Source organism: Cervus elaphus, chromosome 23, assembly GCF_910594005.1.
Source record: "Cervus elaphus chromosome 23, mCerEla1.1, whole genome shotgun sequence".
NCBI classification, from domain to species: domain Eukaryota; kingdom Metazoa; phylum Chordata; class Mammalia; order Artiodactyla; family Cervidae; genus Cervus; species Cervus elaphus.
Window position 1 is genome coordinate 51,124,398 of NC_057837.1, and position 25,703 is coordinate 51,150,100.

The window sequence follows — 25,703 nt, forward strand, 5'->3', positions numbered from 1 at the left end:
CCCAGAAATTTCACTCCTAGGTATATACCCAAGACAAATGAAGAAGTATGTCCACAAGGAAGTTTGTATACTATGTTTATAGCATTATTCATGAGAGCCAAAAGGTGTAAACAACCCAAATGCTCATCAGCAGATAAATGGGTAATCAGTTTGTGGCATACACATACAGTGAAATATTCAGCCATAAAAAAGTAGCAGTGTACTGATGCTTACTACAACTAGAAAGAGGCTTGAAAACATGCTAAATGAAAAGCCAGATACAGAAAGGTCATATGTTATATGATTAATTTTATGTAATGTATCTATAATAGACAAATCCATAGAGACAGAAAGCAGGGAAGATGGGATGGGGACCAACTACTTAATAAGTACCACATATTTTTGATGAATAAATGTGTGTGTGTGTTTTTTAAAGATTTATTTATATATTTTTGGCTATGATGGGTCTTTGTTGCTGCACTCGGGCTTTCTCTAGTTGTGGCACATCAGGGCTACTCTTCATTGCAGTGTGCTGACTTCTCATTACAGTGGCTTCTCTTATTGTGGAGCACGGGCTCTACACACAGGCTTCAGTGGTTGCAGTGTGTGAGCTCAGTAGTTGCAGCTTTCTGGCTTAGTTCCTCCACAGCCTGACTCTTCCTGAACCAGGGATTGAACTGGTGTCCCTTGCATTGCAAAGCATATTCATAACTACTGGACCACCAGGGAAGCCCAAAAAAGTTTTGAAATTAAAGTGAACTAGTGGTTTCACAATATTGTGACTATAATAAATACTACTGGATTATACACTTTAAGATGGTTAATTGTGTGTTATATGAATACAAGTAAAAAAATGATAGTATTTTTAACTGAGTCAAGAAGAAATAGAAAGTATTAATAACTATATATCTAATAAGAAAAGCATTCCCACAAAGAAACTGCAAGCCAGGTAGCTTCACCAGTGAATTTCTCCAAATATTTAAGGAAAAAATACTACTCTTATATGACTTTTCCAGAGAAGAGAAGTGGAAGAAATAATTTCTTAACTCAAATAATGAGGCCAGATAATTTTGATTCCAAAGCCTGACAAGGACATTATAAGAATGAAAATTATAGACTAATCTCTGTCATGAACAAAATATTAGTAAATCAAATTCAGGGGTGTGCAAACAGGTGGTACATCACAACCAAATGGAGTTTTGTTCCAGGAATGAAGGTTGTTTTAACATCTGAAAATCTGTCAATACAGTGTACCACATTAACAGTAAAAAGGAAAAGTATGATGGGAAAAAAAAGCACTTGACAAAAATAAATACATGTTCGGAGAAGGCAATGGCACCCCACTCCAATACTCTTGCCTGGAAAATCCCATGGACGGGGGAATCTGGTGGGCTGTCCAAGAGCCGGACACGACTGAGCGACTTCACTTTCATTTTTCACTTTCATGCATTGGAGAAGGAAATGGCAACCCACTCCAGTATTCTTGCCTGGAGAATCCCAGGGACCGGGGAGCCTGGTGGGCTGCCGTCTATGGGGTCGCACAGAGTCGGACACGACAGAAGTGACTTAGCAGCAGCAGCAATACATATTCATGATTTTTTTTTAATCTAAAACTAGGATACAGGGAACTTTGTTTACTTGAATAAAGATATCCACAAAAAAATCTAGAGAAAACATTGTATTTAATAGTAACTATTGATAAGGACATTCACTGTCACCACTTTTATTTAATATTGTACTCAAGGTCCTAGCCAGTGCAGGGGGAAAAAAGTAAAATAAAGAATAAAGAACAAAATCTGTGAAGGTTAAGCTTTTACTATTTGCAGACAAAATAATTGTATATTTTTAAATCCAAAAACTTCTGCAGATAAGCTGTTTAGAATTAATATGTGAACTTTGCAAGTCACTAGATACAGGATCAATGTACAAAAGTTGCATTTTTTTCTATATAGTAGTGACAAAGAATTAGAATTTAAAAAATTTTAAATACCATTTACAGTAAATCAAAAATTATCAGATACCTAGGAATAAATTTAGTGAAGGATATGTAAGTGTTATACATAGAAATGTGTACAGAGAAGGAAGACCTAATAAATAGAGTGTACCATATACATAGGTTGGAAATTCAATCTTACAAAGATGTCAGTTCTTCTCCCTAATTAATCTAAAAATTAAACACAATCTCATTCAAAATCCCAACAGGTTTTTTGTGGAAATTGATGAGCTCATGAAATTTATATGAAAATGCAAAGGCCCAAAAATAACCAAAATAGTTAAGAACAAAGCTTAAGGACTTACACTCAGTTCAGTCACTCAGTCGTGTCCAACTCTTTGCAACTCCATGAATCGCAGCACGATAGGCCTCCCTGTTCATCCCCAACTCCCAGAGTTTACTCAAACTCATGCCCGTCGAGTCAGTGATGCCATCCAGCCATCTCATCCTCTGTCGTCCCCTTCTCCTCCTGCCCCCAATCCCTCCCAGCATCAGGGTCTTTTCCAATGAGTCAACTCTTCGCATGAGGTGGCCAAAGTACTGGAGTTTCAGCCTCAGCATCGGTCCTTCCAATGAACACCCAGGACTGATCTCCTTTAGGATGGACTGGTTGGATCTCCTTGCAGTCCAAGGGACTCTCAAGAGTCTTCTCCAACACAACAGTTCAAAAGCATCAATTTTTCGGCGCTCAGCTTTCTTCACAGTCCAACTCTCACATGCATACATGACCACTGGAAAAACCATAGCCTTGACCAGACGGACCTTTGTTGGCAAAGTAATGTCTCTGCTTTTTAATATGCTATCTAGATTGGTCATAACTTTCCTTCCAAGGAGTAAGTGTCTTTTATTTTATTTATTTATTTTTTTTTGGAGTAAGTGTCTTTTAATTTCATGGCTGCAGTCACCATCTGCAGTGATTTTGGAGCCCAAAAAAATAAAGTCTGACACTATTTCCACTGTCTCCCCATCTATTTCCCATGAGGTGATGGGACCAGTTGCCGTGATCTTAGTTTTCTGAATGTTAAGCTTTAAGCCAACTTTTTCACTCTCCTCTTTCACTTTCATCAAGAGGCTTTTTAGTTCCTCTTCACTTTCTGCCATAAGGGTGGTGTCATCTGCATATCTGAGGTTATTGATATTTCTCTACCAGACCCCAAAATTTGTTACAAAGATCCAATACTGAAAACAGAGTGCTGTTCACCCAGCACCCAGATATTCTGTAGTAAAAGGAATCAAGGCTCTTTGAGAGAAGTCATTAACTCCACAACTGAGCATGGAAAGTAAAAGATGAGCTTGTAACATGTTTTGGTGCCAGTGAGCTAGAAAATGCATGGAAAAGGATGAGGGCATGTTGAAAGGCCACAAGAGTCAATCTGAAGGAGGGCCTAAAAGCCTAAGTCTATTCTGAACAACAAAATAATGATCATATTAAATTAACACAAATATCCATGAGTCCATGCTGATATAAACAAATGAGGGAGAAGGGGCATCTTTTCCTAACAGAATAATCCCAGTTAATGTACAAGGAATTAGGAAACCATGAAACCACCACTAGGCAAACAGTACAGAATTGTTGCAAGCAGGATGTCTTGATGGTAAAATCAGTGGGCAAAAGCTTGAGAAAAAAATAAATTTTCATAATTTCAACACCTCTCCCCCAACTCATATTGATATTTGCAACTGGTATCAATCAGTTGCAAAGGGGAAAATAATAATTTTACAATGGGGAGACCCAGTAGACACTGCCATAACCAAGTGATCATGTTTGATACATCAGAATCCTGAAAAGCAAGGAAAAACTAAGGAACTGTCACAGATTAGTAAAAGCTAAGGAGATGTAACTAGAGGCAAACTGGGATCCTGAATTGGATCACAAGATAGGAAAAAAATATTAGTGAAAAAACTGGTGAAATTCAAATAAAATCTGTTTGGTTAATACTATATGAGTATTAATATCAAAATATCAGTGTTAATTTCCTGCTTTTGATCATTGTACTACGGTTGTATAAGATGTGAATATTGGAAAACTAGGGAGAGAAGTATATGTGAACTCTGATATTTTTTGAAGCTATCCTGTAAGTCCAAGATTATTTAAAAAAAAAAAAAAAAAACTGGCATGGTATTGACACAAGGTGCATTAGTTTCCCAGGGTTACTGTAACAAAGAACCACAAGCTAGATGGCTTAAAACAACAGAAATTTATTAATCTCTCACAGTTCTAAAGGCTAGGAGTTCAAAATTAAGGTGTTGACAGGGCCGTGCTACCTCTGAAGGCTATCTGGGGAGGATCTTTCCTTGCCTCTTGGTTCCGGATGGTTATCAGCAATCCTTGGTGTTTTTTGACTTGTAGGTACATCACTTCAGTTTCTGCCTTTGTCTTCACCTGGCCTTCCCTGTGTCTCTGTATGTCCTCACATCTTCTAAGAACAACAGTCATATTGGATTTATGGTCCACCCTCATCATAATATGACCTCATTTTAACTAATACATAGACTGCAAAAATTATATTTCCAATTAAGGTTACATTCTGAAGTAGCAGTTTGATATTAATTTTGAGGGGGCTCTGTTCAATGTAGTACACAAGAATAGGCAAATAAACCAATGGGACAGAACAGAAACTCTAGAAACAGAACCACATACTGGTCTGACTTAACAGCAAATATATCATTGCAACACAGTGGGGAAGGATCTTTTCAATAAATGAGTCAAATGAAAATCTGCCTGTGGGTAAAAAGAATCTTGACCTCTACCTCATGTCATACATACAAATTTCAGATGGATCTTAAACCTAAATGTGATAGGTAAAATAAATTATTTTCACAGTACACACACGAAATTATCTTCATGATCTGGAGGTTGACAAAGATTTCTTTAACTGCACACAAAAAGAACTGATGTTATTGGAAAGAGTTGATAAACAGGGAAGAGTTGATAAACTGGCACATGTGTGCTCAGTCATTGTCCAACTGTTTGTGACCACATGGACCGTAGCCTGCCAGGCTCCTCTGTCCATGGAATTATCCAGGCAATAATACTGGAGTGGGTTGCTATTTCCTCCTCCAGGTGATCTTCCTGACTCAGGAATCGAACCTGAGTCTCCTCCATCAGCAGACAGATTCTTTACCACTGAGCCACCTGGGAAACCCAACTGGGCTTAATTTAAAAGCTGTTGTTCATCAAAAGATAACATTAAAAGAATGAAAAAAGCCATAGAGTAGGAGAAAATAATTGCAGTACCCAACAGAGTACTTGCATCTAAAATAGTTAAAGAACTTCTACAAATCAATAAGGAAAAGACAGTCAACTCATTTTCTTAAATGGACAAAATACTTGAATAGGCATTTCATAAAAGAATATATCCAGGCAGCTCTCACCTTCTGAGATGGCCCACACTGTCTGTGGAGTGTGTTTCTCTCTAAATAAACCCACTTCTTACTTTGTCTCTCACTGAAGTCTTTCTGCAATGAGACTTTAAAATCTTTCTGCAGTCAAGAAGCAGAGCTTCATTACATCCAGAGACCAGGTGTGATCTTGAAACCAGGCAGGGCCCTATGGGGCTCCCCAGGATGGAGGCCTTTCTGTCTCCCATTTCTTTTTTTAATTTATTTATTTTTTGGTTGAAGGATAACTGCTTTACAGAATTTTGTTGTCTGTCAAACATCAACATGAATCAGCCTTAAGTATACATATGTCCCCTCCCTGTCTCCCATTTCTTGTAGGCAAGACTTCAGTCTCCCATGACCTTCCCTGAGTTCCAAAGGGTGGATTAAAACAGTTGCTAATCAAAGGAGGAGCAGCAGCCAAGAAACCAGTGAGGCAAGATTAAAGGGACCAGAGAAGCCCATCAAGATTAGGAGACCTGTCACCTGAGATGAGATTAAGCGAAAGTCTCTCATGTCTGACTCTGTGACTCCACGGACTATACTGTCCATGGAATTCTCCACGCCAGAATACTGGAGTGGGTAGCTGTTCCCTTCTCCAAGGGATCTTCCCAACCCAGGGATAGAACTCAGGCCTCCCACATTACAGGCGGATTCTTTACCAGCTGAGCCACCAGGGAAGCCCAAGAATACTAGAGTGGGTAGCCTATCCCTTCTCCAGCAGATCTTCCCGACCCAGGAATCAAACCCAGGTCTCCTGCATTGCAGGATTCTTGAGATTAAAGGAGTCCAAGCCCTGCTCACACCCTAATCTTGTCAGATCCTAGCTTTGAGCCCTTATAAAAAGCCTCAAATTCTCTGGGGTTGAGACATATAGTTTTTCGAGGCAGAAACCTGTCCTGTCTCCCTTTGCCTGTCAAAACAATAAAGCTATCCTTTTCTGCCTCACTGCCCCACCTCAAAAAGAAGTATCAAATCAGGCAATAGGCATATGAAAGGGTACTAAACATCATTTGGGAAATGCAAAATTAAAACCAAAATGAGAGGGTAGTTTTCTGGCAGGCCAGTGGTTAGGACTTCACCTTCTAATGTAGGGAATGTGAGTTCAGTCCCTGGTCAGGCACTTAAGATCCCACATGTCTTGTAGCCAAAAAACCAAAACATAAAACAGAAGCAGTATTCTAACAAATTCAATTAAGGCCTTTTTTAAAAAGTCCACATCAAAAAAAAAAAAAAGAAAGAAAGAAAACCAAAATGAGATACCACTAAACACTCACCAGATTGGCCAAAAAGTTTTAAACTGACCTTATCAAACTGTGGCAAAGATGTGGAACAACTAGAACTTTCATGTATACTACCTACCCATAGGAATACAATTTGTACAAGCACTTTGGAGCAGCAGTTCTACTCCTAGGTATATACTCAACAGAAATGAATCTATGTGTCCACTAAAAGACACACAGAAGAATTTGTATAGCAGCTTTATTTGTAACAGCCCCAAACTGAAAGAAACCTAAATATTTGTCAACAGTGAAATGGATAGTTTCATATTTATTCATAAAATGGGACACTATGTCAGTCAAAAATAACAATTACTGCAGCAACATGGATGCATTTCTCAAGTAATTGTTGATTGACAGAAGTCAACACAGAAGAGTATACACCAAATGATCCATTTATGTGAAGTTCAAAAACAATCATAGTTAATCTACAATGATAAAAATTAGGAGTTTTAGGGGTGAATATTGATTGGGAAGAGTCATTTCAGGGATGCTGGAAATGTTCTATGTACTGATCTGGGGGATAGTTATACAAGTGTGTATAATTATTTTTTTAATATTTGTATTCTTGAGGCTTTTGTTCATTGTTAGATGTATATTATACTTCAATTTTTAATTAATAAAAATATGATATATTAAATATTATATCATAAATAGAAAAAGAATTGAGGCTTCATTAAAATATTTGAGATTTTGTTTTAATGAGATTTCACTTAATCTTATATGTTTGGATAATGTTCTCTGGTTCACTGGTCACTTTCTCATAACATAGTAGTGGGTATGTCATTTGAGTGTATTCTAGAATAAAGATTCTAGATTTTAAACTGTAAGTGATACAAATTAATACCAAAAATAGGAAGTTTAAAATTTTTTTCAAAGTCTTATATGGAAATCTCAACATTGCATTGCTCATTTCTGTCTTTTAGGCTAAGACATCAAGCACACAAAGAATTTTATGCCTACAAACAGGTGAGAGAGATTTACTTAAGACTGGCTTTGATCATGTTTTTCACCAAATAATGAGGGCTCAGATTTCCACGCATATTTTGAACTAAGACTGGATTTGCTTGTGTTCATTTTAGCATTTTGCTTGTCAGTTTGCAGTACAATACACTTCACTTTACGTATTCTTAAGTATTACTTGAAGTTATAGAAAGTTCAAATGATAAAATAATACAATTTAACAAGGAACTCTGGCGAACATTTTGCTAAAGGGAAATGCTGTAGCTTAAATTCCTAAAGTTACTATTATTCTAATGGAGTTCAGAGGTCCAGTAAATGAATTTTTTACCTTCCTCCTTGTTAAAAGACATACTAGTTCTTTGGAGGTAACCAGTTGTTATTATACTGATCTCATCTCTTCCCCTTTTACTTTAAATATTAGTTCACATCATACCACTGAGAAGTCCAGATACTTCTGTCATTCCTTCCTCATTCCTTGCCCTTAGTTACTGTCCCTTTGCTGATTTGTTCTTTAAGGTAATAAATTTAGCTTTTCTTGAAGGCCCGTAAAATTTTTTTTCTTCTATGTGTCATCCATTAATATTTTACCACTGACACCAAACAGTGGGCCTAGGTGTTCCTTAATTTTCTTTTGAAATTATTTTTGTCATCCTCAGTAGCTTGGGAGGTGGAAAGTAGCGGGGGCACAAACTTCAGTTTATTTGGGTCTTTAATTTTGCTGATACTGATGTTACAGAACCATGTCATCGTTTTAGAATTACGTATCTTTTTGCCCGTCTTTTGTCTGTGTTGCTTTGAAATCTGAGCTCATTGGTAAGTTCCTTAGATGTCCACACTGATATTCATAGGTAACCTCACTCTTCTCCATGGGTCCTGTGAGATTCATTTACAGAGATAAATGTCTTAGTTTTCTAATGGAATGAATCTGTTTGTCTCAATTTTGTCTCAAATTGTTTTTTGGGAAACCTTTATACTGTTTTCCATAGTGGCTGCACCAACTTACATTCCCACCAACAGCACAGAATTCGCTTTTTTTCCACACCCTCTCCAGCATTTGTTACTTGTAGATTTCTTAATGCTGGCCATTCTGACTGGTTTGAGGTGGCACTCATTGTAGTTTTGATTTGCATTTCTCTGATAATTAGTAATATTGAGCATCTTTTCATGTGACTGTTGGTCATCTGTATGTCTTCTTTGGAGAAATGTTTATTTAGGTTTTCTGCCCATTTTTCAATTGGGTTGTTTTTTGTTACTGAGTTGTATGAGTTGTTTGTATATTTTGGAAATTAAGCCCTTTTCAGTCACATCATTTGTGACTATTTCAGTCAATTGTGACACATATTTTCTCCCAGTCTGTAGGTTATCTTTTCATTTTGCTTATGGTTTCCTTTGGGCTTCCCCGGTGACTCAGGGGTAAAGAATCTACCTACCAATGCAGGAGACAAAGGAAACATGGGTTTGATCCCTGGATTGGGAAGATGCCCTGGAGGAGGAAACGGCAACTCACTCCAGTATTCTTAGGGGAGAATCCCATGGACAGAGGAACCTGTTGGGCTGCTGTCCATGGGGTGGCAAAGAGTCAGACACAATTGAGCACGCATGCATGCAGTCTCCATAAAGTTAGGTTAGGGACAGCACCTGGATGAATTTCAAGCCCATTTATATAACTCTGGATAGAGCTAAAGTTTTCTGAGGATAGTGATGTATAATAATAAGCAAAGCTTCAAAAATTAAGGTTGACTTTACCTTTCATTCTTTTACAAGTTACCAGTCAGTCCCATGAGTCAAAACTGTGTTTTACCAAATCATGAGGCAAGCAATCTCATTTACTCCCCCCCCCACCCATATTAGCAATTACTCCAGATTGGCATGTATTAATGTTGTCTCCCAAAATTTAATCTGTCCTCAAAGAGATTTTAAAATTGCTTTTCAGAAGAATATTGCACCATTGCTCAAGTTAAAAGAATATTGCTGAAATGTTCTGTCTCAAACTGTAAAAGAGATTCTCCCTAATACTGAATATGAGGTGATATGAGCTACATACACAAGAATATAAAAGAAAAATATTTGTGAGTAAAATGACACATATTTTAAATTACAGATAAAAATGGGCATAAAAGCATACTTTTTTGTCTTACAGGTTATATTAAAAGAAAAAGTAAAAGAACTGAATTTGCATGAGGTAAGTTGCCTATAAGTATTTTAATCTGTTCTTGAGTATATCTGGGGGTTTCCCAGGTGGCTCAGTGGTAAAGAATCCACCTGCTCATACAGGAGACACGGAAGACTCATGTTCGATCCCTAGGTCCGGAAAATCACCTGGAGTAGGAAATAGCAACCCACTCCAGTCTTCTTACCTGGAAAATTCCATGGACTGAGGAGCCTGGTGGGCTACAGTCCATGGGGTTGCAAAGAGTCAGACACAAGTGAGCACACACACCACCACTGAGTATATTCTAATAGAAATGGTATGCTCTGGTATGCTTAAACGTCTTTATTTTCAGAAGCTGAAAAAAAAAAATTAGGTTTATTTTGATCAGCTTAATAGAATATTTGAGGATGAGGTCACATAAAAATCCATTTTGCAAAGACTTATAAGAGAGTAAAATAACTCATTTTTAATGGGGTTGTTGCCAACATAAGATTTCATAGCAGCAGGGATGCTGCTTGCTGTCCACACTATGTGAGTAGGAGACAGATCTAAACAAGTTCTTCTACTTAAGATGAATTTGCATTAATTTCACTCTTAAAAATGTTCCCAGAGTTTTTTACCAATGCCACAAAAGAGGCAGTGATTGCTTCATGACAGTGGGGATTTGGGGAGGTGAGACAAAAAGATGGAATGGGAAAGAACATACAAGGAGAGATAAGAACTCTTGCAGTTACCTAGTGATGAGGTTGTGGGGTTGGGATATTCACTATGTTGTTATGCTTTCTAAATTAAATACAAAAGTGTGTGTGTGTCCTGCTGTATACCTTAAGAAAATAATCTATAATAATTCTTGTTTATTTTATTCCTGTGTCACCTCTGATTATGAATGTTCAGAATTTTTATTCTTAGAGCCCTATCTCTTCCACCCTTACTGAGTTTTTTAATTGGGTTTAAAGTAAGGACTTGAAAAGCTTCACATTATAATATCTATGTTTTATGTAACCTAACTGGTGAAGCTACATTGCCAATCTCTTCAAAGAGAGTTAATTTGTAAAAGTATTTGAATAATAATAAAAACAGTAATTTATGTTATTGTTGAACACTCTGAAGTCATCTGCTGCTTTTTTGGGCTTCCCTGGTGGCTCACACAGTAAAAAGGAATCTGCCTACAATGCAAGAGACCTGGGTTCAACTCCTGGGTCAGGAAGATCACCTGGAGAAGGGAATGGCAACCCACCCCAGTATTCTTGCCTGGAGAATTCCATGGACACAGGAGCCTGGCAGGCTACAGTCCATGGGGTTGCAAAGAGTTGGACACAACTGAGCAACTCACACACACACACACACACACTGCTTCTTTGCTCTTTCTGCATATATTTTATCAAAGAGTTGATATGGTACACCATCCTCATTGCACAGTGGTGAGTACCCCGCCTGTCAGGTGGGAGGCCAGGATTCCCCATCGGGGAGGCAACACGCCCTTTGGGCTTCCCTGGTAGCTCAGCTGGTAAAGAATCCGTACAGCATTTCAGACTTAATCATGGATTAAACTCAAGCATCAGCTACTACTTGATTTAAAAATTTTTCCCAAAACAGTAATAGAAAGTGATCCTCTTCTGTTTGGGGTCATTTTGATGACCATAATTGAAAAGATCAAATTCTAACATACATTAATGATGTTGAATAACCATGTTTGTCAGAAATAGAAGTCTTCCTTATTGGTTTGACCTATTAGTTTAGAATCTTTATCCTGAATAAGTACATTGTGGTGCATCATTTTGTATCAGAATTGTTATCTCAGCTGCACCTATCAATTCCAGTTTCACTGTAACTAAGAAAACCTAACCTGGCTGTACAACTGTTTTCAGAGGCCGATCATATATTTTTCACAGTTCATTTGGTTCTTTTTGGATGCATTTCTTTGTGTTGAAACTATTTTTTGTCAAACTTCTTTGTGTTGTTGGAATCTGTGGATACAGAGGAACTAAAGATACAAAGGAACCGTGGATACAGAGGGCTGACTAGAGATTATATGGATTTTTCAACTGCATGGAGGGTCAGCACCCATAGCCCCCTGCGTTATGTTCCAGGGTCAACTGTAATTTTAAAAGTTACTGAATATATAAAACATATCAGACATTGTAATAAACCATGGAGACACAAAGAAACATAACTAATCTCTGCTTTTAAGACATTAACCCAAAAAAAAAAAAAAAAGACAGTAACCATCTATTACAGAAGACTATAAATGAGAGTCACACAAGAGTGTACAGAAGGGTGCCATGTGTTATCTGAAGTAACAGTGAGAAGCTCTTGAGGGGTTCACTGTTGCACAATTGCTTCTTCTTGGCTTTTGCTCCCCTAATGGAGCCTTCCTGGGACCTTGCAGACTCGGCTACCCAAACACCACCCACCCCTCCAACTTCTCAGACCACTCTACAGCTACAATTATTTATATCACTTTTTGTTTACATTGTTCTACCAGTCTAGGAGTCGAGCAACACTCAACATGTGAAACTAAGGAGATGATGTGTACATAATTAAAATCATGAGAATATATTGCCCTTCTGTAAAGAAAAAATACCTTATTTTAAAACCCATAGTCTTCCTTGTTTATCTTTTCTTCCTCCATCTTTTAATAGAGACATAGATCCAGAGAAACAGATTTCTGAGAGAAAACAATAGGACACTCATGTAAGTGGGATAATAAATTGCATCTAATGGCATCTTGGTATCAAGAGAAACAGAAAGGTGCCCTGGAAGCTGTGACACACTGGGGCATGCAAGGTCTTGTGTTAAAGAAATTGTCAGCACTCAGCTCCAGGGGAATATAGGACAGCTATTGCCAGATCTGAGTTTTGTTTTGTTTTAAGAAAAGCCCAAGGGCCTTGTCATTTGCCTTTAGTCTTTGATTTGTTCACCACAGTATCCCCAGCTCTGGTTATGGTGAGTGGTTGCGTCTGTTTCTGGATTCTGTTCTATTGAGTTTTATGCTTGTTTCCCTTCACCAGTACCACAGTTTCGATTACTGTACCTTTATAACAAGTCTTAAAATCAGGTGTATGATTCCTCCAACTTTATTTTTTTTTTCCAAAACTGTTTTAGCTGGTCTAGTTCCTTTGCTCTTTCATGTAAATTGTAGCAGCAACTTGTCTATAAATACACACAGAGAGACACAAACAATCCTGCTTTTTTATTATTATTTGCATTAAATATGTAAATCAGTTAGGGGGAAATTGGCATCTTTACCATTTGAGTCTTCTAATCTGTAAACGCATTATGTGTATTTATATTTGAAGTAGTGTTTTTATAAACATATATAGTTATGTTTTTTAATCCACCCTGCCAATCTGTCTTTTAATTGATGTGCTTAGACTATTTATGTTTAATGTAATTATTGCTATGTTTGGACTTGGGTCAACTCTTTTATTATTTATCATCTGCTTTTCCTCCTCTTTTTTATTCCTTTGTTTCCCTTTCCTACCTTCTTTTGCGTCATTTAAACATTCATAAAATCATATTATGATTTTATCTTTTTGTATAATTTTTTAGTGGTTGCTTAGGGATTACAAAATAAATACCTAGAATCAATTTTTTAGCACTTCAGTTGGAATGTAGAAACCTTCCCACCATATAGATCCCTTTACTTTTACCCCTATATATAGTAAGTATATACCATCTATGTACATTGAAAATCCCATCAGACAGTGTTGTATTTTTTACTTTCAACCATTAGATATATTTTAAAGAATTCCGGAGGGGAAAAATAGTTCATTGTTCCAAGTTTCCTTCTTACGTAATTTTCCTTCTATCTGAAGAATCTTGTTCAGCAATTCTTTTAGAGCAGATCTGCTGGCTATGAATTCTATTACTTTGCTTTCAGCTGAGAATGTCTTTATTTCACCTTTATCCCTAGGTTGACATTTCTTTTCCTTCAGTGCTTTTAAAATGTTGTGCCGCTTCCTTCTGACCTCTGTGGTGTCTGATGAGAAAAACATAGTCATTCAAATCATTGGTCTCCTGTCAATAATGTGTCATTTTTCTCTGGCTACTTTCCATTTTTTTCTTTGCCTTTTGTTTTCAGCATTTAGATTATGATTTGTCTCAGCATGGATTTCTTTGGATTTTTCCTGTTTGGAGTTTACTCAGCTTCATAAATATGTAGATTTGTCTTTCACCAAGCTTTTTAGCTATTTTTCTGTATTGTACTCTATCCTGCCACTCTCCCAGAGAAGGCCTCATCCACCTTCTGTGGCCATGTGGGCCAATCAGAACCTTAGGCCTATATCTACACAGTACAATGCAGTGATAACAGACATCCATGTAGCTTCCAAATTTGAGCACATTTGGGTCCATCCCCTTTTCTGTTAGGGTGATATTGCAGAAAGGAAAGGAGAACCTACTCCTTCCTGCATCTCAGCAGCTGGGATCCTAGCTGCACAAGGACCAGGAAAACTCCTGGGTCAGGCAGAGAGTGAAAGAGGGGTCATGTAGCAAACATGCTATGGCCTTGCTCTACCCTCGTTTCCACAGGAAGAGACTCTAGGAAGGTAACCTCATGAAGTCACCCCTTGTGTAAAATGAAGTTAAAAACATCTTTTCCAGATTTCCCTGATGGTCCCGTGGTTAAGAATCTGCCTGCCAGACGAGTCTTTACCACTAGCGCCACCTTTAATATCTATATACATATACATACACATATATATTAAAAACTGAATCACTTTGCTGTACACCTGAAACACTGCAAATCAACTATATTTCAATTTTAAAAATTAACATTAAAAAAATTTTTAGGGACTTCCGTGGTGGTCCAGTGGCTAAGACTCCATGCTCCCAATGCAGGGGGTTCAGTCCCTCTTGAGGGAACTAGATCCCACAGGTCACAATTAAGACCTGGTGCAAAAAAAAAAAGACCTGGTGCAGTCAAATAATAAAATAAATATTTTTTAATAAAAAAAAAAAAAGAATCTGGTGTCAATGCAGGGGACACAATTCAATCCCTGGTCCAGGAAGATCCCACATGCCACAGGGCAACTCAGCCCATGCAGCACCACTACTGAGCCCAAGTGCCACAACCGCTGAAGCTAGAGCGCCTAGAGCCATGCTCTACAACAAGAGAAGGCACCGCAATGAGAAGTCTGCACACCACAACTAGAGTAGCCCCCACTCACTGCAACTAGAGAAAGCCCCTGGGCAGCAACAAAGGTCCAGCACAGCCAAAAATAAATGAAATAAAAATTTTTTAAAAAAGAGCATCTTTTCCTTCTCACTTCCCCACAAGCCCACTCCTTTCCCTTTGGTCCAGTGAGGAGGTGACTCTGTTGCTACAAGTTTTGCCACATCCCTTTCTTATGTGGGAGGAGATTTAAAACCCACTCATCTTTCTGAGATTACTGATCAATCTTATAAATCACATTACTGAAATTTATTTTTAGAACCCAACTGAGGTTTGTCCCAAGTTTACATTGTAAAAAATTATTAAAAAAAAAAAACCCAAAGCATGTATAGGGAACTGACAATATTCAGGACCCTAGAGACTGAGTGAGCAGAGTATAGTCCCTCCCTTCCCTCAAAGAGCGCTGTTCTGACAGGAGAGAAAAGTCATAAGCCAGTGAGGCTAGGACTGAGCACACGAATACATGAAGGCCATGGAAGGGACTGCCCATTGTACTTCAGTTTGGAACAAGAAAGTCAGATCTCTCCTGAGCAGCACAGCCATGTTTAGGTTGCTTTCATAGCTTTCAAAGATTCCAACATTAAATGACACCTCTGAATTGGGAATGCTGCCTTTGCAGATATATGATTATCCTTGTAACTATTCAAGGAAAAGTGTAATAATTATTGTCCACCACCACCATCAAAGAATGATTGTCTATTTAAAAGAAAATCATTTTGGCTAAATTACATAAGCTGTGGGTCATTATCATTGTATGACATTGTCTTCCCCATGTGACTCTCCATTCCCTAGCTCGCATTTGAGGTAAATTTACAGATTGTGTCAGGCTCTTGGAAAATGTCAAATCCTTCCTTCTTGGGCATTTTAGGGATCTTGTACTCTGTGAGTACTAGAAAATTAGTCTTCTTCCCAGTGTGCTATGGTCCCTAAAAGACATTTTCCCTTGAAGTTTGTTTTATTTATGGGTATAATGTCAACATAAAAAAAAAAAAAACGAATCATGTATTCCAGGTGGCAAGATTACCAAGATGTCTGTTTTCTTCATATAATTTATCTCAGGAGCAAGGGAACTCACACTATAAAAAAAATTAGGTAAGGTAAGTGTTATTCCTTGTTTTGCTTTTATAGCAGTTGAGGTTTAAAAAAGTTGAGGAGAATGGACATATCCTCCAACTTCTGAGTGTGGAGGAAAAAAGGTGGCCCTTTATGTTTTTTAGTCTGGAGGCTTCACATTATGATGCCGTCTTGTACCCACAAACTTGAAGCTTCTGCTGTTCCCCAAGCTGCAAAAATCACTCTGAAATGCCAGTTCCCTTCTATTCTCTGAAGAGCTGTCAGTTAACTCGCTATTGACTAGCAGATTTTTGCCGAAACTAATGCCTGTGGCTGGTGATTTTTATTTTGGCTGGCCAAAAATCAGTTCTGTTGTCTCACTAACACTTTGCAGGTTATTGCATTCACTAGTTACACCTGACACACCTGTAAAGTCTTCTCCAGCACCACAAGCTTCATTTTCACGTTCCATATCAGAATCAATCACTAAGGTCTTTTGTCATTTTTGTTGGCCTAATATTCATATCTGAATTAGAAGTGTATTCTGAAAAATCATCTTCTGATACACTAGTATATATGTTGCACAGACAACAGAGAAAGTATCTGCATAAAATTTACCAAAAAACTCTTAATTTGAATTCTTAATTCAAAATTTCACAGTGTGTCATTTTTTTAAATTTTACGGTAGTAAACTAGCATTTATAACATACACAAAGTTGGAAGAAAAACCCAACAGAGCAAAATGTGAATGATCATGACAATCATAAGTTGTATAATGAACCCTTGATCAATTTTAAACTGTAACAACTTCACATGGTAATGTTAATTGTATCACTCTCAAAAAATGTATTAATACATCTCTGATCAATAATGTTCAGGTAACAAAAGATGAATTAATATATCTCTAGTCAATAATGTGTTAAGGACCTTTCTGCCTTTTTTCATGTAAAACAAATGGACTCAAGTTATCTATGCAATGACCAATCAGTAAACATATGTCCTAGCCCAGTTTCTGACAGGGCTGATAGGATCTATTCTTTGACTTCAAAAAATGAAGAGTGATTTCCTATCTCATTCTGTAAGGCCAGTATCATCTTGATATCAGGACCAGTCAGTGATATCATAAAAAAGAAAAAACTCCAAACCAATATCACTTATGAATATATTTGTAAAAATCTTCAACAAACACTAGCAAACCAAAATCAGCAGCATATAAAAAGGATTATATACCATAAATAAATGGAATTTGTCCCAGGAATACAGAGTTGGTTCAACAAAGGAAAAATCAGTCAATGTAATACATCCAACTGATAGAATAAAGGGGTAGGGAGAACACAAGACCACCTGAATAGATGCAGAAAAAGCATTTGACAAAATTCAACATTCTTTTTTTTTCCCAACATTCTTTTATGATAAAAATACTCAATAAACTAGGAGCAGAAGGGAACTTCTGCAGCTTGATCAAGGCTTCTATGAAAAACCCACAACTAACATCATACTTATTGAAAGACTGGAAGCTTTTCTTCCTAACAGGAAATTAAACAAGGATGCCTACTCTAATCCCTTTTATTCAACACTGTACTGGAGGGGTCAAGCCAGAGCAGTTGAACAGGAAAAAGTAGTAAAAGGCATCCAGATTGGAAATTAAGAAGTAAAACTGTATTTGTAGATACGATTTTGTAGCCACAGAAACCCCAAAAGAATCCGCCAAAAATCAAGATATAAATGAGTTCAGAAATTTTTCAGAATAAAGATCAGTATACAAAATCAGCTTTGTAGTGGCAATGAACAATCTGAAAATGAAATTAAGAAAACAGTTCCAATTACAATGGCATCAAAAAGGGTAAGATTCCTGGGAATAAATTTGACAAAAGAAAGATGCTCAGACTTGTACACTGAAAACTATAAAACATCATTGAAAGACATTAAAGAAGACATAAATGAATGGAAAGACATCCTGTATTCATGATTTGGAAGACTTACTATTTGGGGTTTGTTTGTTTGTTTTTTCTGCACTGGATGTCTGCAGGTTTTCTCTTAACTGTGGCTACTCTCTGGTTACAGTGCACAGGCATCTAATTGCAATGGATTCCCTTGTGGCAGAGCACGGGCTCTAGAGCGCTCAAATTGTGGTACACAGGCTTAGTTGCCCTGTGGTATGTGGAGTCTTCCCAGACCAGGGATCAAACCTGTGTCCCCTGCATTGGCAGGTAGATTCTTAACCACTGGACCACCAGGGAAGTCCTTACTATTGTTAAATAGAGAAGCATTCCCCCAAAATATTTACAAAATCAGTACAACTCCTATCAAAATCACAGCTGCCCTTTTTTTGTAGAAATTAACAAGCAGAACTTAAAATTCACATGGAAATGTAACAGTCCCAAATGGCCAAATACAATCTCAAAAATGAAGAGAACTGGAGGATTCACACTTCCCAATATCAGAACTTACCACAAAGCTACAGTATTTAAGACAGTGTGATACAAGCAGATGGATAGACATAAAAATCAATGGAATAGAATTGAGAGTTCAGAAATAAACCGATATATTTATGGTCAATTGATTTTCAACAAGGGTGCCAAGACATTCAATAGGAAAAGAATAGTCTATTCAACAGATGGTGCTGTAGATTGGTTCAAGGTGGTGGAGCAGAAGGACATGTGCTCATCTCCTCCTGCAAGAGCACCAGAATCACAACTAGCTGTTGAACAACCATCTACCGGAGGATGCAGGAACCCACCAAAAATGGATACCCCATGTCCAAAGACAAAGGAGAAGGTGCAACAAGATGGTAAGGAGAGCTGCAGTCACCATAAAATCAAATCCCATACTCGTGGGGTGAGTGACTCACAAACTGGAGAACAGTAATACCAAAGTTCTCCTACTGTTATGAAGGTTCTGAGACCCTTGTCAGGCTTCCCAGCCTGGGTTTCTGGCAAAGGAACTAGGAATTCCCCACAGAAATTGACTTTGAAGGCCAGTGGAATTTGACTACAGAACTTCCACAGAACTGGGGGAAACAGAGACTCCACTCTTGGAGGGTACAAACAAAATCTTGTGTGTGCCAAGACCCAGGGGAAAGGAACAGTCACCTCAGAAGACTACTGCTTAGTGCTGGAGGGTCTCCTGTGGAGGCCTGGGTTGGCCATGGCTCGCTGCAGTGATGGGGGCACCGGCAGCAGCAGTCCAAGGAGGTGCCCCTTGGCACATGAGCCCTCTTGGAGTTCACATATATATTACATATTATATATGATATTGAAACTCCAATTAAAATTGTAATTTATCTACTTAAAAAGTAATTATAATATATAGTAGAACTATATGTAACTTTGTATTTTCCAAGTCTCCTGTAAATGTGTTGCCTTACTCCCATAATTTGAAAAAGATAAAGTGGGGAGAACAAATGGTCCTGGTATAACTAGATAACCACACACAAAAGAATGAAATTGGTCATCATATATAACTTTGTGCCCAACTTGCTAATATTTACTCATGTGCAAAGTATTTTTCTTTCCTTGGAAATGAAAATAAGTCAAAGGATGTTGACTGGATTACATTGATTTAATTATATTATTCTTACTATAGTCAAATAAAAGTTTTTAAAATAATAACTTAGAAGTCATATTGGGGATTTTAACTATAAAAGTTTTTGCAAAAGAAAAAAAAGAATGAAATTGGAGCCCTGCTTCACACCATACACAAAATAACTCAAAAATGAATCAAAGACCTAAATGTAACAATTAAAATAACCAAACTCTTAGAAGTAAACATAAATATATATCTTCATGGCTTTGGATTAGACAGTGGTTTCTTAGGTACAACACCTAAAGCACAAACAGCCAAAGAAAAACCTAGATAAACTGAACTTCATCAAAACTTAAAACTTGTGTGCTTCAAAGAATATTATCAAGAAAGTAGAGACAAATCACAGGAAGGAAATATTTGCAAATCTTCTATCTGATAAGTTTGGTATTCAGCATTTATAAATAACTTTTACAACTCAATAATAAAAAGCCTACAAAATAAAAAGATCTGGGACTTTCTTGGTGGTTCAGTGGTTAAGAATCTACCTGCTACTGAGGTTCAAGAGGGAGGGGATATATGTATACCTATGGCTAATTCATGTTGATGAATGGCACAAGCCAGCACAACATTGTAAAACAATTATCCTCTGATTAAAAAAAATGTTTAATATTTTTTAAAAAAAGAATCCACCTGCCAATGCAGAGGACGTGGGTTCAATCCCTGGTTCCAGGACGATTCCACATGCTGCAGGGCAACTAAGCCCATGCACCACAACTACAGGAGCCTATGGTTTCCAGGGCCCATGTGCTGCAACTTCTGAAGCCCACACACCTAAAGCCTGTGCTTCGCAGCATGAGAAGCCAGCACAACGAGAAGCCTATGCATCCCAACAAAGAGTGGCTCCCACTTGCCATACCTAGGAAAAGCCTACGTGCATCAACAAAAACCCAGCACAGCCATTCATTCACTCATTAATAAAAATTTTAAAAGATTTGCAAACACTTTATCCCAGTATTTTTATCCTAACAGGATCTTTCATAGAAAAAAAGCTTTTAAATTTGATCAAGTTCAGTTTGCCAATTTTTTTTTGGTTGCTTTAGGGATCCTATCATACTTCTGGTGCCTCTGGATGTCCAGTTGCTCCAACACCATCTGCTGAAAAGCCATCCTTCTGCCATAGAAACACTTTTGCACCCTTGTCAAAATCAGTTGGCTATCTGATAAAGGACTTGTGTCTAGAATATATAAAAAACTCATACAACTCAAAAATAAAAAGAAAAATTACCCAACTAAAAAACTGGCAAAGAATTTGAAAAGACATTTCTCCAAAGAAGGTGTACGAATGGTCAATAAACACATCGTTAGTCATTAGGGCAATCCAGTTCAAACATAAAGTATCTCTTCATACCATCTAGACTGTATATAATCAACAAGATATAATAACCTGAAGATATAGAGGGATTGAAGCCCTCATACACTGCTGATGGGAATGTGATATGGTTTTGGCCACTTTGGAAAACAGTTTAGTAGTTCCTCAAGAACTTAAACAGAGTTACCGTATGACCCAGCAATTCTACTCCTAACTGAAAACTCCAAGAGAATTGAAAACTCTTAACAGATGCTTGTACACTAATGTTTCGAGCAACATTATTCACAATAGCCAAAAGGTAGAAACAACCCAAGTTGCCATCAATAGATGACTGGATAAACAAAGGTGGTATATTCAATGTAACAGAATACCATTTTGCCATTAAAATGAGGTGTTAATTCACGCTGCAATATGGATGAGCCATGAAGGTATCATTCTAAGTGAAAGGAGACAGACACAACAGACCACATGTTGTATGATGCCATTTCGTGATTCCAGTCCATTTTGAAATGACCAGAATAAACAAATACATTAAGCCAGGAAATTAATTAGTGGTTACCAGGGGAAAAGGCAGAATGGATAGTGACTGCTTATTTGTTGTTGTTCAGTTGCTAAGTAATGTTCAACTCTTTGCAACCCCATGAACTGCATGCAGCACACCAGTCTTCTCTGTCCTTCACTATCTCCTGGAGTTTGCACAAACTCATGTCCATTAAGGTGGTGATGCTATCCAACCATCTCATTCTCTGTTGCCCCCATTCTCCTCATGCTCTCAATGCTTCCCAGCACCAGGGTCTTTTGCAATGAGTTGGCTGTTCACATCAGGTGGCCAAAAGTATTGGAGTTGCAGCTTTTCAGTATCAGTCCTTCTGATGAATATTCAGGGTTGATTTCCTTGAGGACTGACTGGTTTGATCTCCTTGCAGTCCGAGGGAATCTGAAGCCTTCTCCAGCACCACAATTTGAAAGCATCAATTCTTTGGTGCTCAACCTTCTCTACAGTCCAACTCTCACATTTGTACATGACTACTGGAAAAACCATAGCTTTGACTAGATGGACCTTTGTTGGCAAAGTGATGTCTCTGCTTTTTAATATGCTGTCTAGGTTACAGGTTTCCTTCCAAGGAGCAAGCATCTTTTAATTTCATAGCTGCAGTCACCATGTGCAGTGACTTTGGAGCCCAAAAAAATAAAGCTTCTCACTGTTTACACTTTTTCCCTTCTATTTGCCATGAAGTGATAGGACCGGATGACATGATCTTATTTTTTGAAGGTTGAGCTTTAAGCCTGCTTTTTCACTGTCCTCTTTCACCCTCATCAAGAGGCTCTTTAGTTCCTCTTCACTTTCTGCCTTTGGAGTGGCATCATTATCTGTATATCTGAGGTGGTTGATATTTCTCCTGGTAATCTTGACTCCAGCTTATGAGTCATCCAACCCAGCATTTCACATGATGTTCTCTGCATATAAGTTAAATAAGCAAGGTGACAATACACAGCCTTGATGTATTCTTTTCCCAGTTTTGAAACAATCTGCTGTTCCACATCCAGTTCTAACTGTTGCTTCTTGACCTGCATATAGGTTTCTCAGGAGACAGGTATGGTGGTCTGGTATTCCCATCTCTTTAAGAAATTTCCACAGTTTGTTGTGATCTGCACAGTCAAAGGCTTTAGAATAGTCAATGAAGCAGGAGTAGATGTTTTTCTGGAATTCCCTTGCTTTCTCTGTGATCCAGCAAATGTTGGCAATTTGATCTGTGGTTCCTCTGCCTTTTCTAAACCCAGCTTATACATCTGGAATTTTTTAGTTCATGTACTGCTGAAGCCTAGCTTGAAGGATTTTGAGCATAACATTGCTAGCATGTATGAGTGTGTTAGTCACTCAGTTGTGTCCGACTCTTTGTGACTCCATGAACTGTAGTCCCAGGTTCCTCTGTCCATGGAGTTCTCCAGGCAAGAATACTGGAGTGGGTAGCCATTTCCTTCTCCAGGGGATCTTCCCGACCCAGGTCTCCTGCAATGCAGGAAGATTCTTTACCTTCTGAGCCACCAGCTAGCATGTGAAATGAGCACAACTGTATAGTAATTTGAACATTCTTTGGCATTGCCCTTCTTTGGGATTGGAATGAAAACTGACCTTTTCCAGTCCTGTGGCCACTGCTGAGTTTTCCAAATCTGCTGACGTACAAATTAGATAGTGGTGATGGTTGCACAACTCTGTGAATATATTTTAAAAAAAAAAAACAAACTACTGAATTGCTTCCCTGGTGGCACAGACAGTAAAGAATCTGCCTGCAATGCAGGAGACCCAGGTTCAATCCCTGTGTCAGGAAGATCCCCTAAGGAGGAATTGGCAACCCACTCCAGTATCTTGCCTGGAGAACTCCATGGACAGAGGAGCCTTATGGGCTACAGTCCATGGGGTTGCCAAGAGTCAGACATAACTGAAGTGACTTAGCATGCACTGAATTGTATGCTTTGCATGGTGAATATTATGGTGTATGAAATATATCTCCATTTTAAAAGAAGGAGTGAGAAAAACAGTCTCGTTGAAATAGTGCAGAATAAAGCTCATTTGCAAAGTACAATCTGTAAATTTGTAAAATCAGTTTGACCCTTGAGGGAACTGCTAAGTAGTCAGATCTAAGCTTTTCTCATCATGACTGCCCTTGGCTTTTGGTCACCTTTAGCACTTAACATGTCAGAGTTTATCTTGTTCTTTTTTTTCAAGTGACTATGGTTTTAGAATTTTTTTAAAAGAACATAATAGCCATTAATAGTAACTCCATTTGAAAAGGCTACAAATCTAATTTTGGATTCTGGGAAAATAACCAAATAAAAATGAATGACTCATCCAACATCTTGCCCTTTGGTAGGATCAGCACTGAATCTCTACAGGGCAGAGCCAGCAGTCCTCACATTGTTTTTGTTTTTTTTTCCAGAAGGTTATGCCAGGAGGAAAGCTGGATGTTAAGGCCAGAGGACCGGTTCACATAGTGTAGGAGGTGGGAACATCATTCCCCCTTTACAGATGGGAAGCTGAAGCCCAAAAGATCATCCCAAGACCAAAACTGCTAGTTTCTCATCTTTACCCACAGCTTGTTCTTAACCTTCCTCCAGAAAGCAAAAATGGGCTTGAAAATAGTGTTCCCATCACTAAATTTAAATATGAATAAAAACTGGTATCGGTAGAATGCCTTCCTACCTCCTCAGGCCTGCCCCCAACCTGAGCTGATGACATGATGACAGTCTCAGGTGGAGGAGGGAGAGGCACATAATATCCTTACCCTGCAGATGAAGGAACAGAGCTTGAGAGGCATCATGATGGCAGAAGTCACACAGCTTGCGTGTCCAAACCAAGGCCAGCCATCTGTCCTGCTTTCCTCCCTCCTCTCTTGCTGTCTCAGCAGTAATCCAAATCTGATAAGACACTTATCCATTCTCCTCCTCCTGTGAAGATCTTGTCTGCTATATACACAAGGCCCTGAGAGTTCTGTGGAGAAGGGTGATGGAAGACCAACATTCATAGCACTGGCCACAGGGCACAAAGAGCCACATGTCCTGTCACAAAACCTAAGAATATTGGATTACATATTATAGGTTAAGAAATTGGTGACAGGGAGGCTGGTCAGCAGTCTGGACAAGAAATGGTGATGGTTTAACCAGGATCCCTGGAGATGGACAGGGAAGCAAGCAGGGAGGAGTTCAAGCTTTGGGCAGATAAAAGTGTTTACAGACCTGGATCCTCAGCCAGACCTGGCCACTCACCAACTGCATTGCCTCTAGGCAACATGGTTACTGCTCTGAGTTTCTGTTTCCCCATCTGTAAATTGAGTAAGTGGGACGATACTTGGTGTCCCTTGGCACTGTTAAGTGCTCAAGAAGTAGTGGTTGGAACCCATCATCTGGTTTGAATAAGGCTTCTTTCCAAGCAGTTGAGGCTAGCCACCTATCAGAGCAATCCTGGCCCCATCTGCAAATTTTCCCAAGTTTAAATTCAGTGACTCTTGAATCACTTTTTATATGACAAAGACAGACACTGACAGGACAGTGTCAGAGTAAGGGACCCCAGGAACTACAAGCAGCATATTACTGAAGGCTGTGCTATGGTTTACTGATTCCACATTATGAAGAGCAGAAAAAGGAGAGCCCCAGCACCCTCAGGACCCGAGCAGTCCTTTCAGGGGCTCTACTGCTGAGTAGGCAGAGCATTTCCTACAGAAAGTCAGCTCCTTGGCACAGCACAAAAAATTAAGTTATGTTCAGTCTATCTGATATGAAGAAACCTAAGTCAGACTCTTCCGATGGACTAAAGGAACCTGCCCCTTGCTTCCTGTCCTCTCCCATCTGCCCTCAAATTTTGAGATATGTGCAGGAAGAGCAGGAGACTCTTCTTCAGAAGGCCTTGCCCATTTGATCCTGTTTCTTTCACTCAAATACTTGTGGGATACTGGAAGTCCCTTCAAATGCCCAGGTCTTAGGGGCCTGCACTTCACATTGGCCTGGGGAGTGACTTAGCAGAGACTTTGCCTCATCTGCAAATCTGTCTTTCAGCTCTGTGCAGTGTGTCTAGAAGACTTCAAGCCTCGAGACGAGTTGGGGATCTGTCCGTGTAAGCATGCCTTCCACAGAAAGTGAGTATTGGCATGGCATTATTTAAGAGGACCTGGGCTTGAGGCACATTGACCAGCTCACCCATGGGCTTGGGGCTGCGCCGGACAAGCTTGGTGACTCATGACTGGTTTATGATGGAGAAAGCTGAAAGCACCCTACTGAGTGGCGTTTGTATTTATGTGTGTGTGTGTGTGTGTGTGTGTGTGTGTAAGAGAGAAAGA

General features: G+C 38.6%; 1 protein-coding gene across 1 annotated transcript in view; it reads left to right on the forward strand.

The window, feature by feature from the left end:
* RNF24 (ring finger protein 24) overlaps nucleotides 1-25,703 on the forward strand; it is a 105,379-nt gene that overhangs the window by 73,029 nt on the left and 6,647 nt on the right. Inside the window, exons 3-5 of the mRNA XM_043884552.1 lie at nucleotides 7,560-7,602; nucleotides 9,737-9,778; nucleotides 25,423-25,502. Coding sequence (XP_043740487.1) covers nucleotides 7,560-7,602; nucleotides 9,737-9,778; nucleotides 25,423-25,502 — 165 coding nt within the window. The remainder of the gene's footprint in view (nucleotides 1-7,559; nucleotides 7,603-9,736; nucleotides 9,779-25,422; nucleotides 25,503-25,703) is intronic.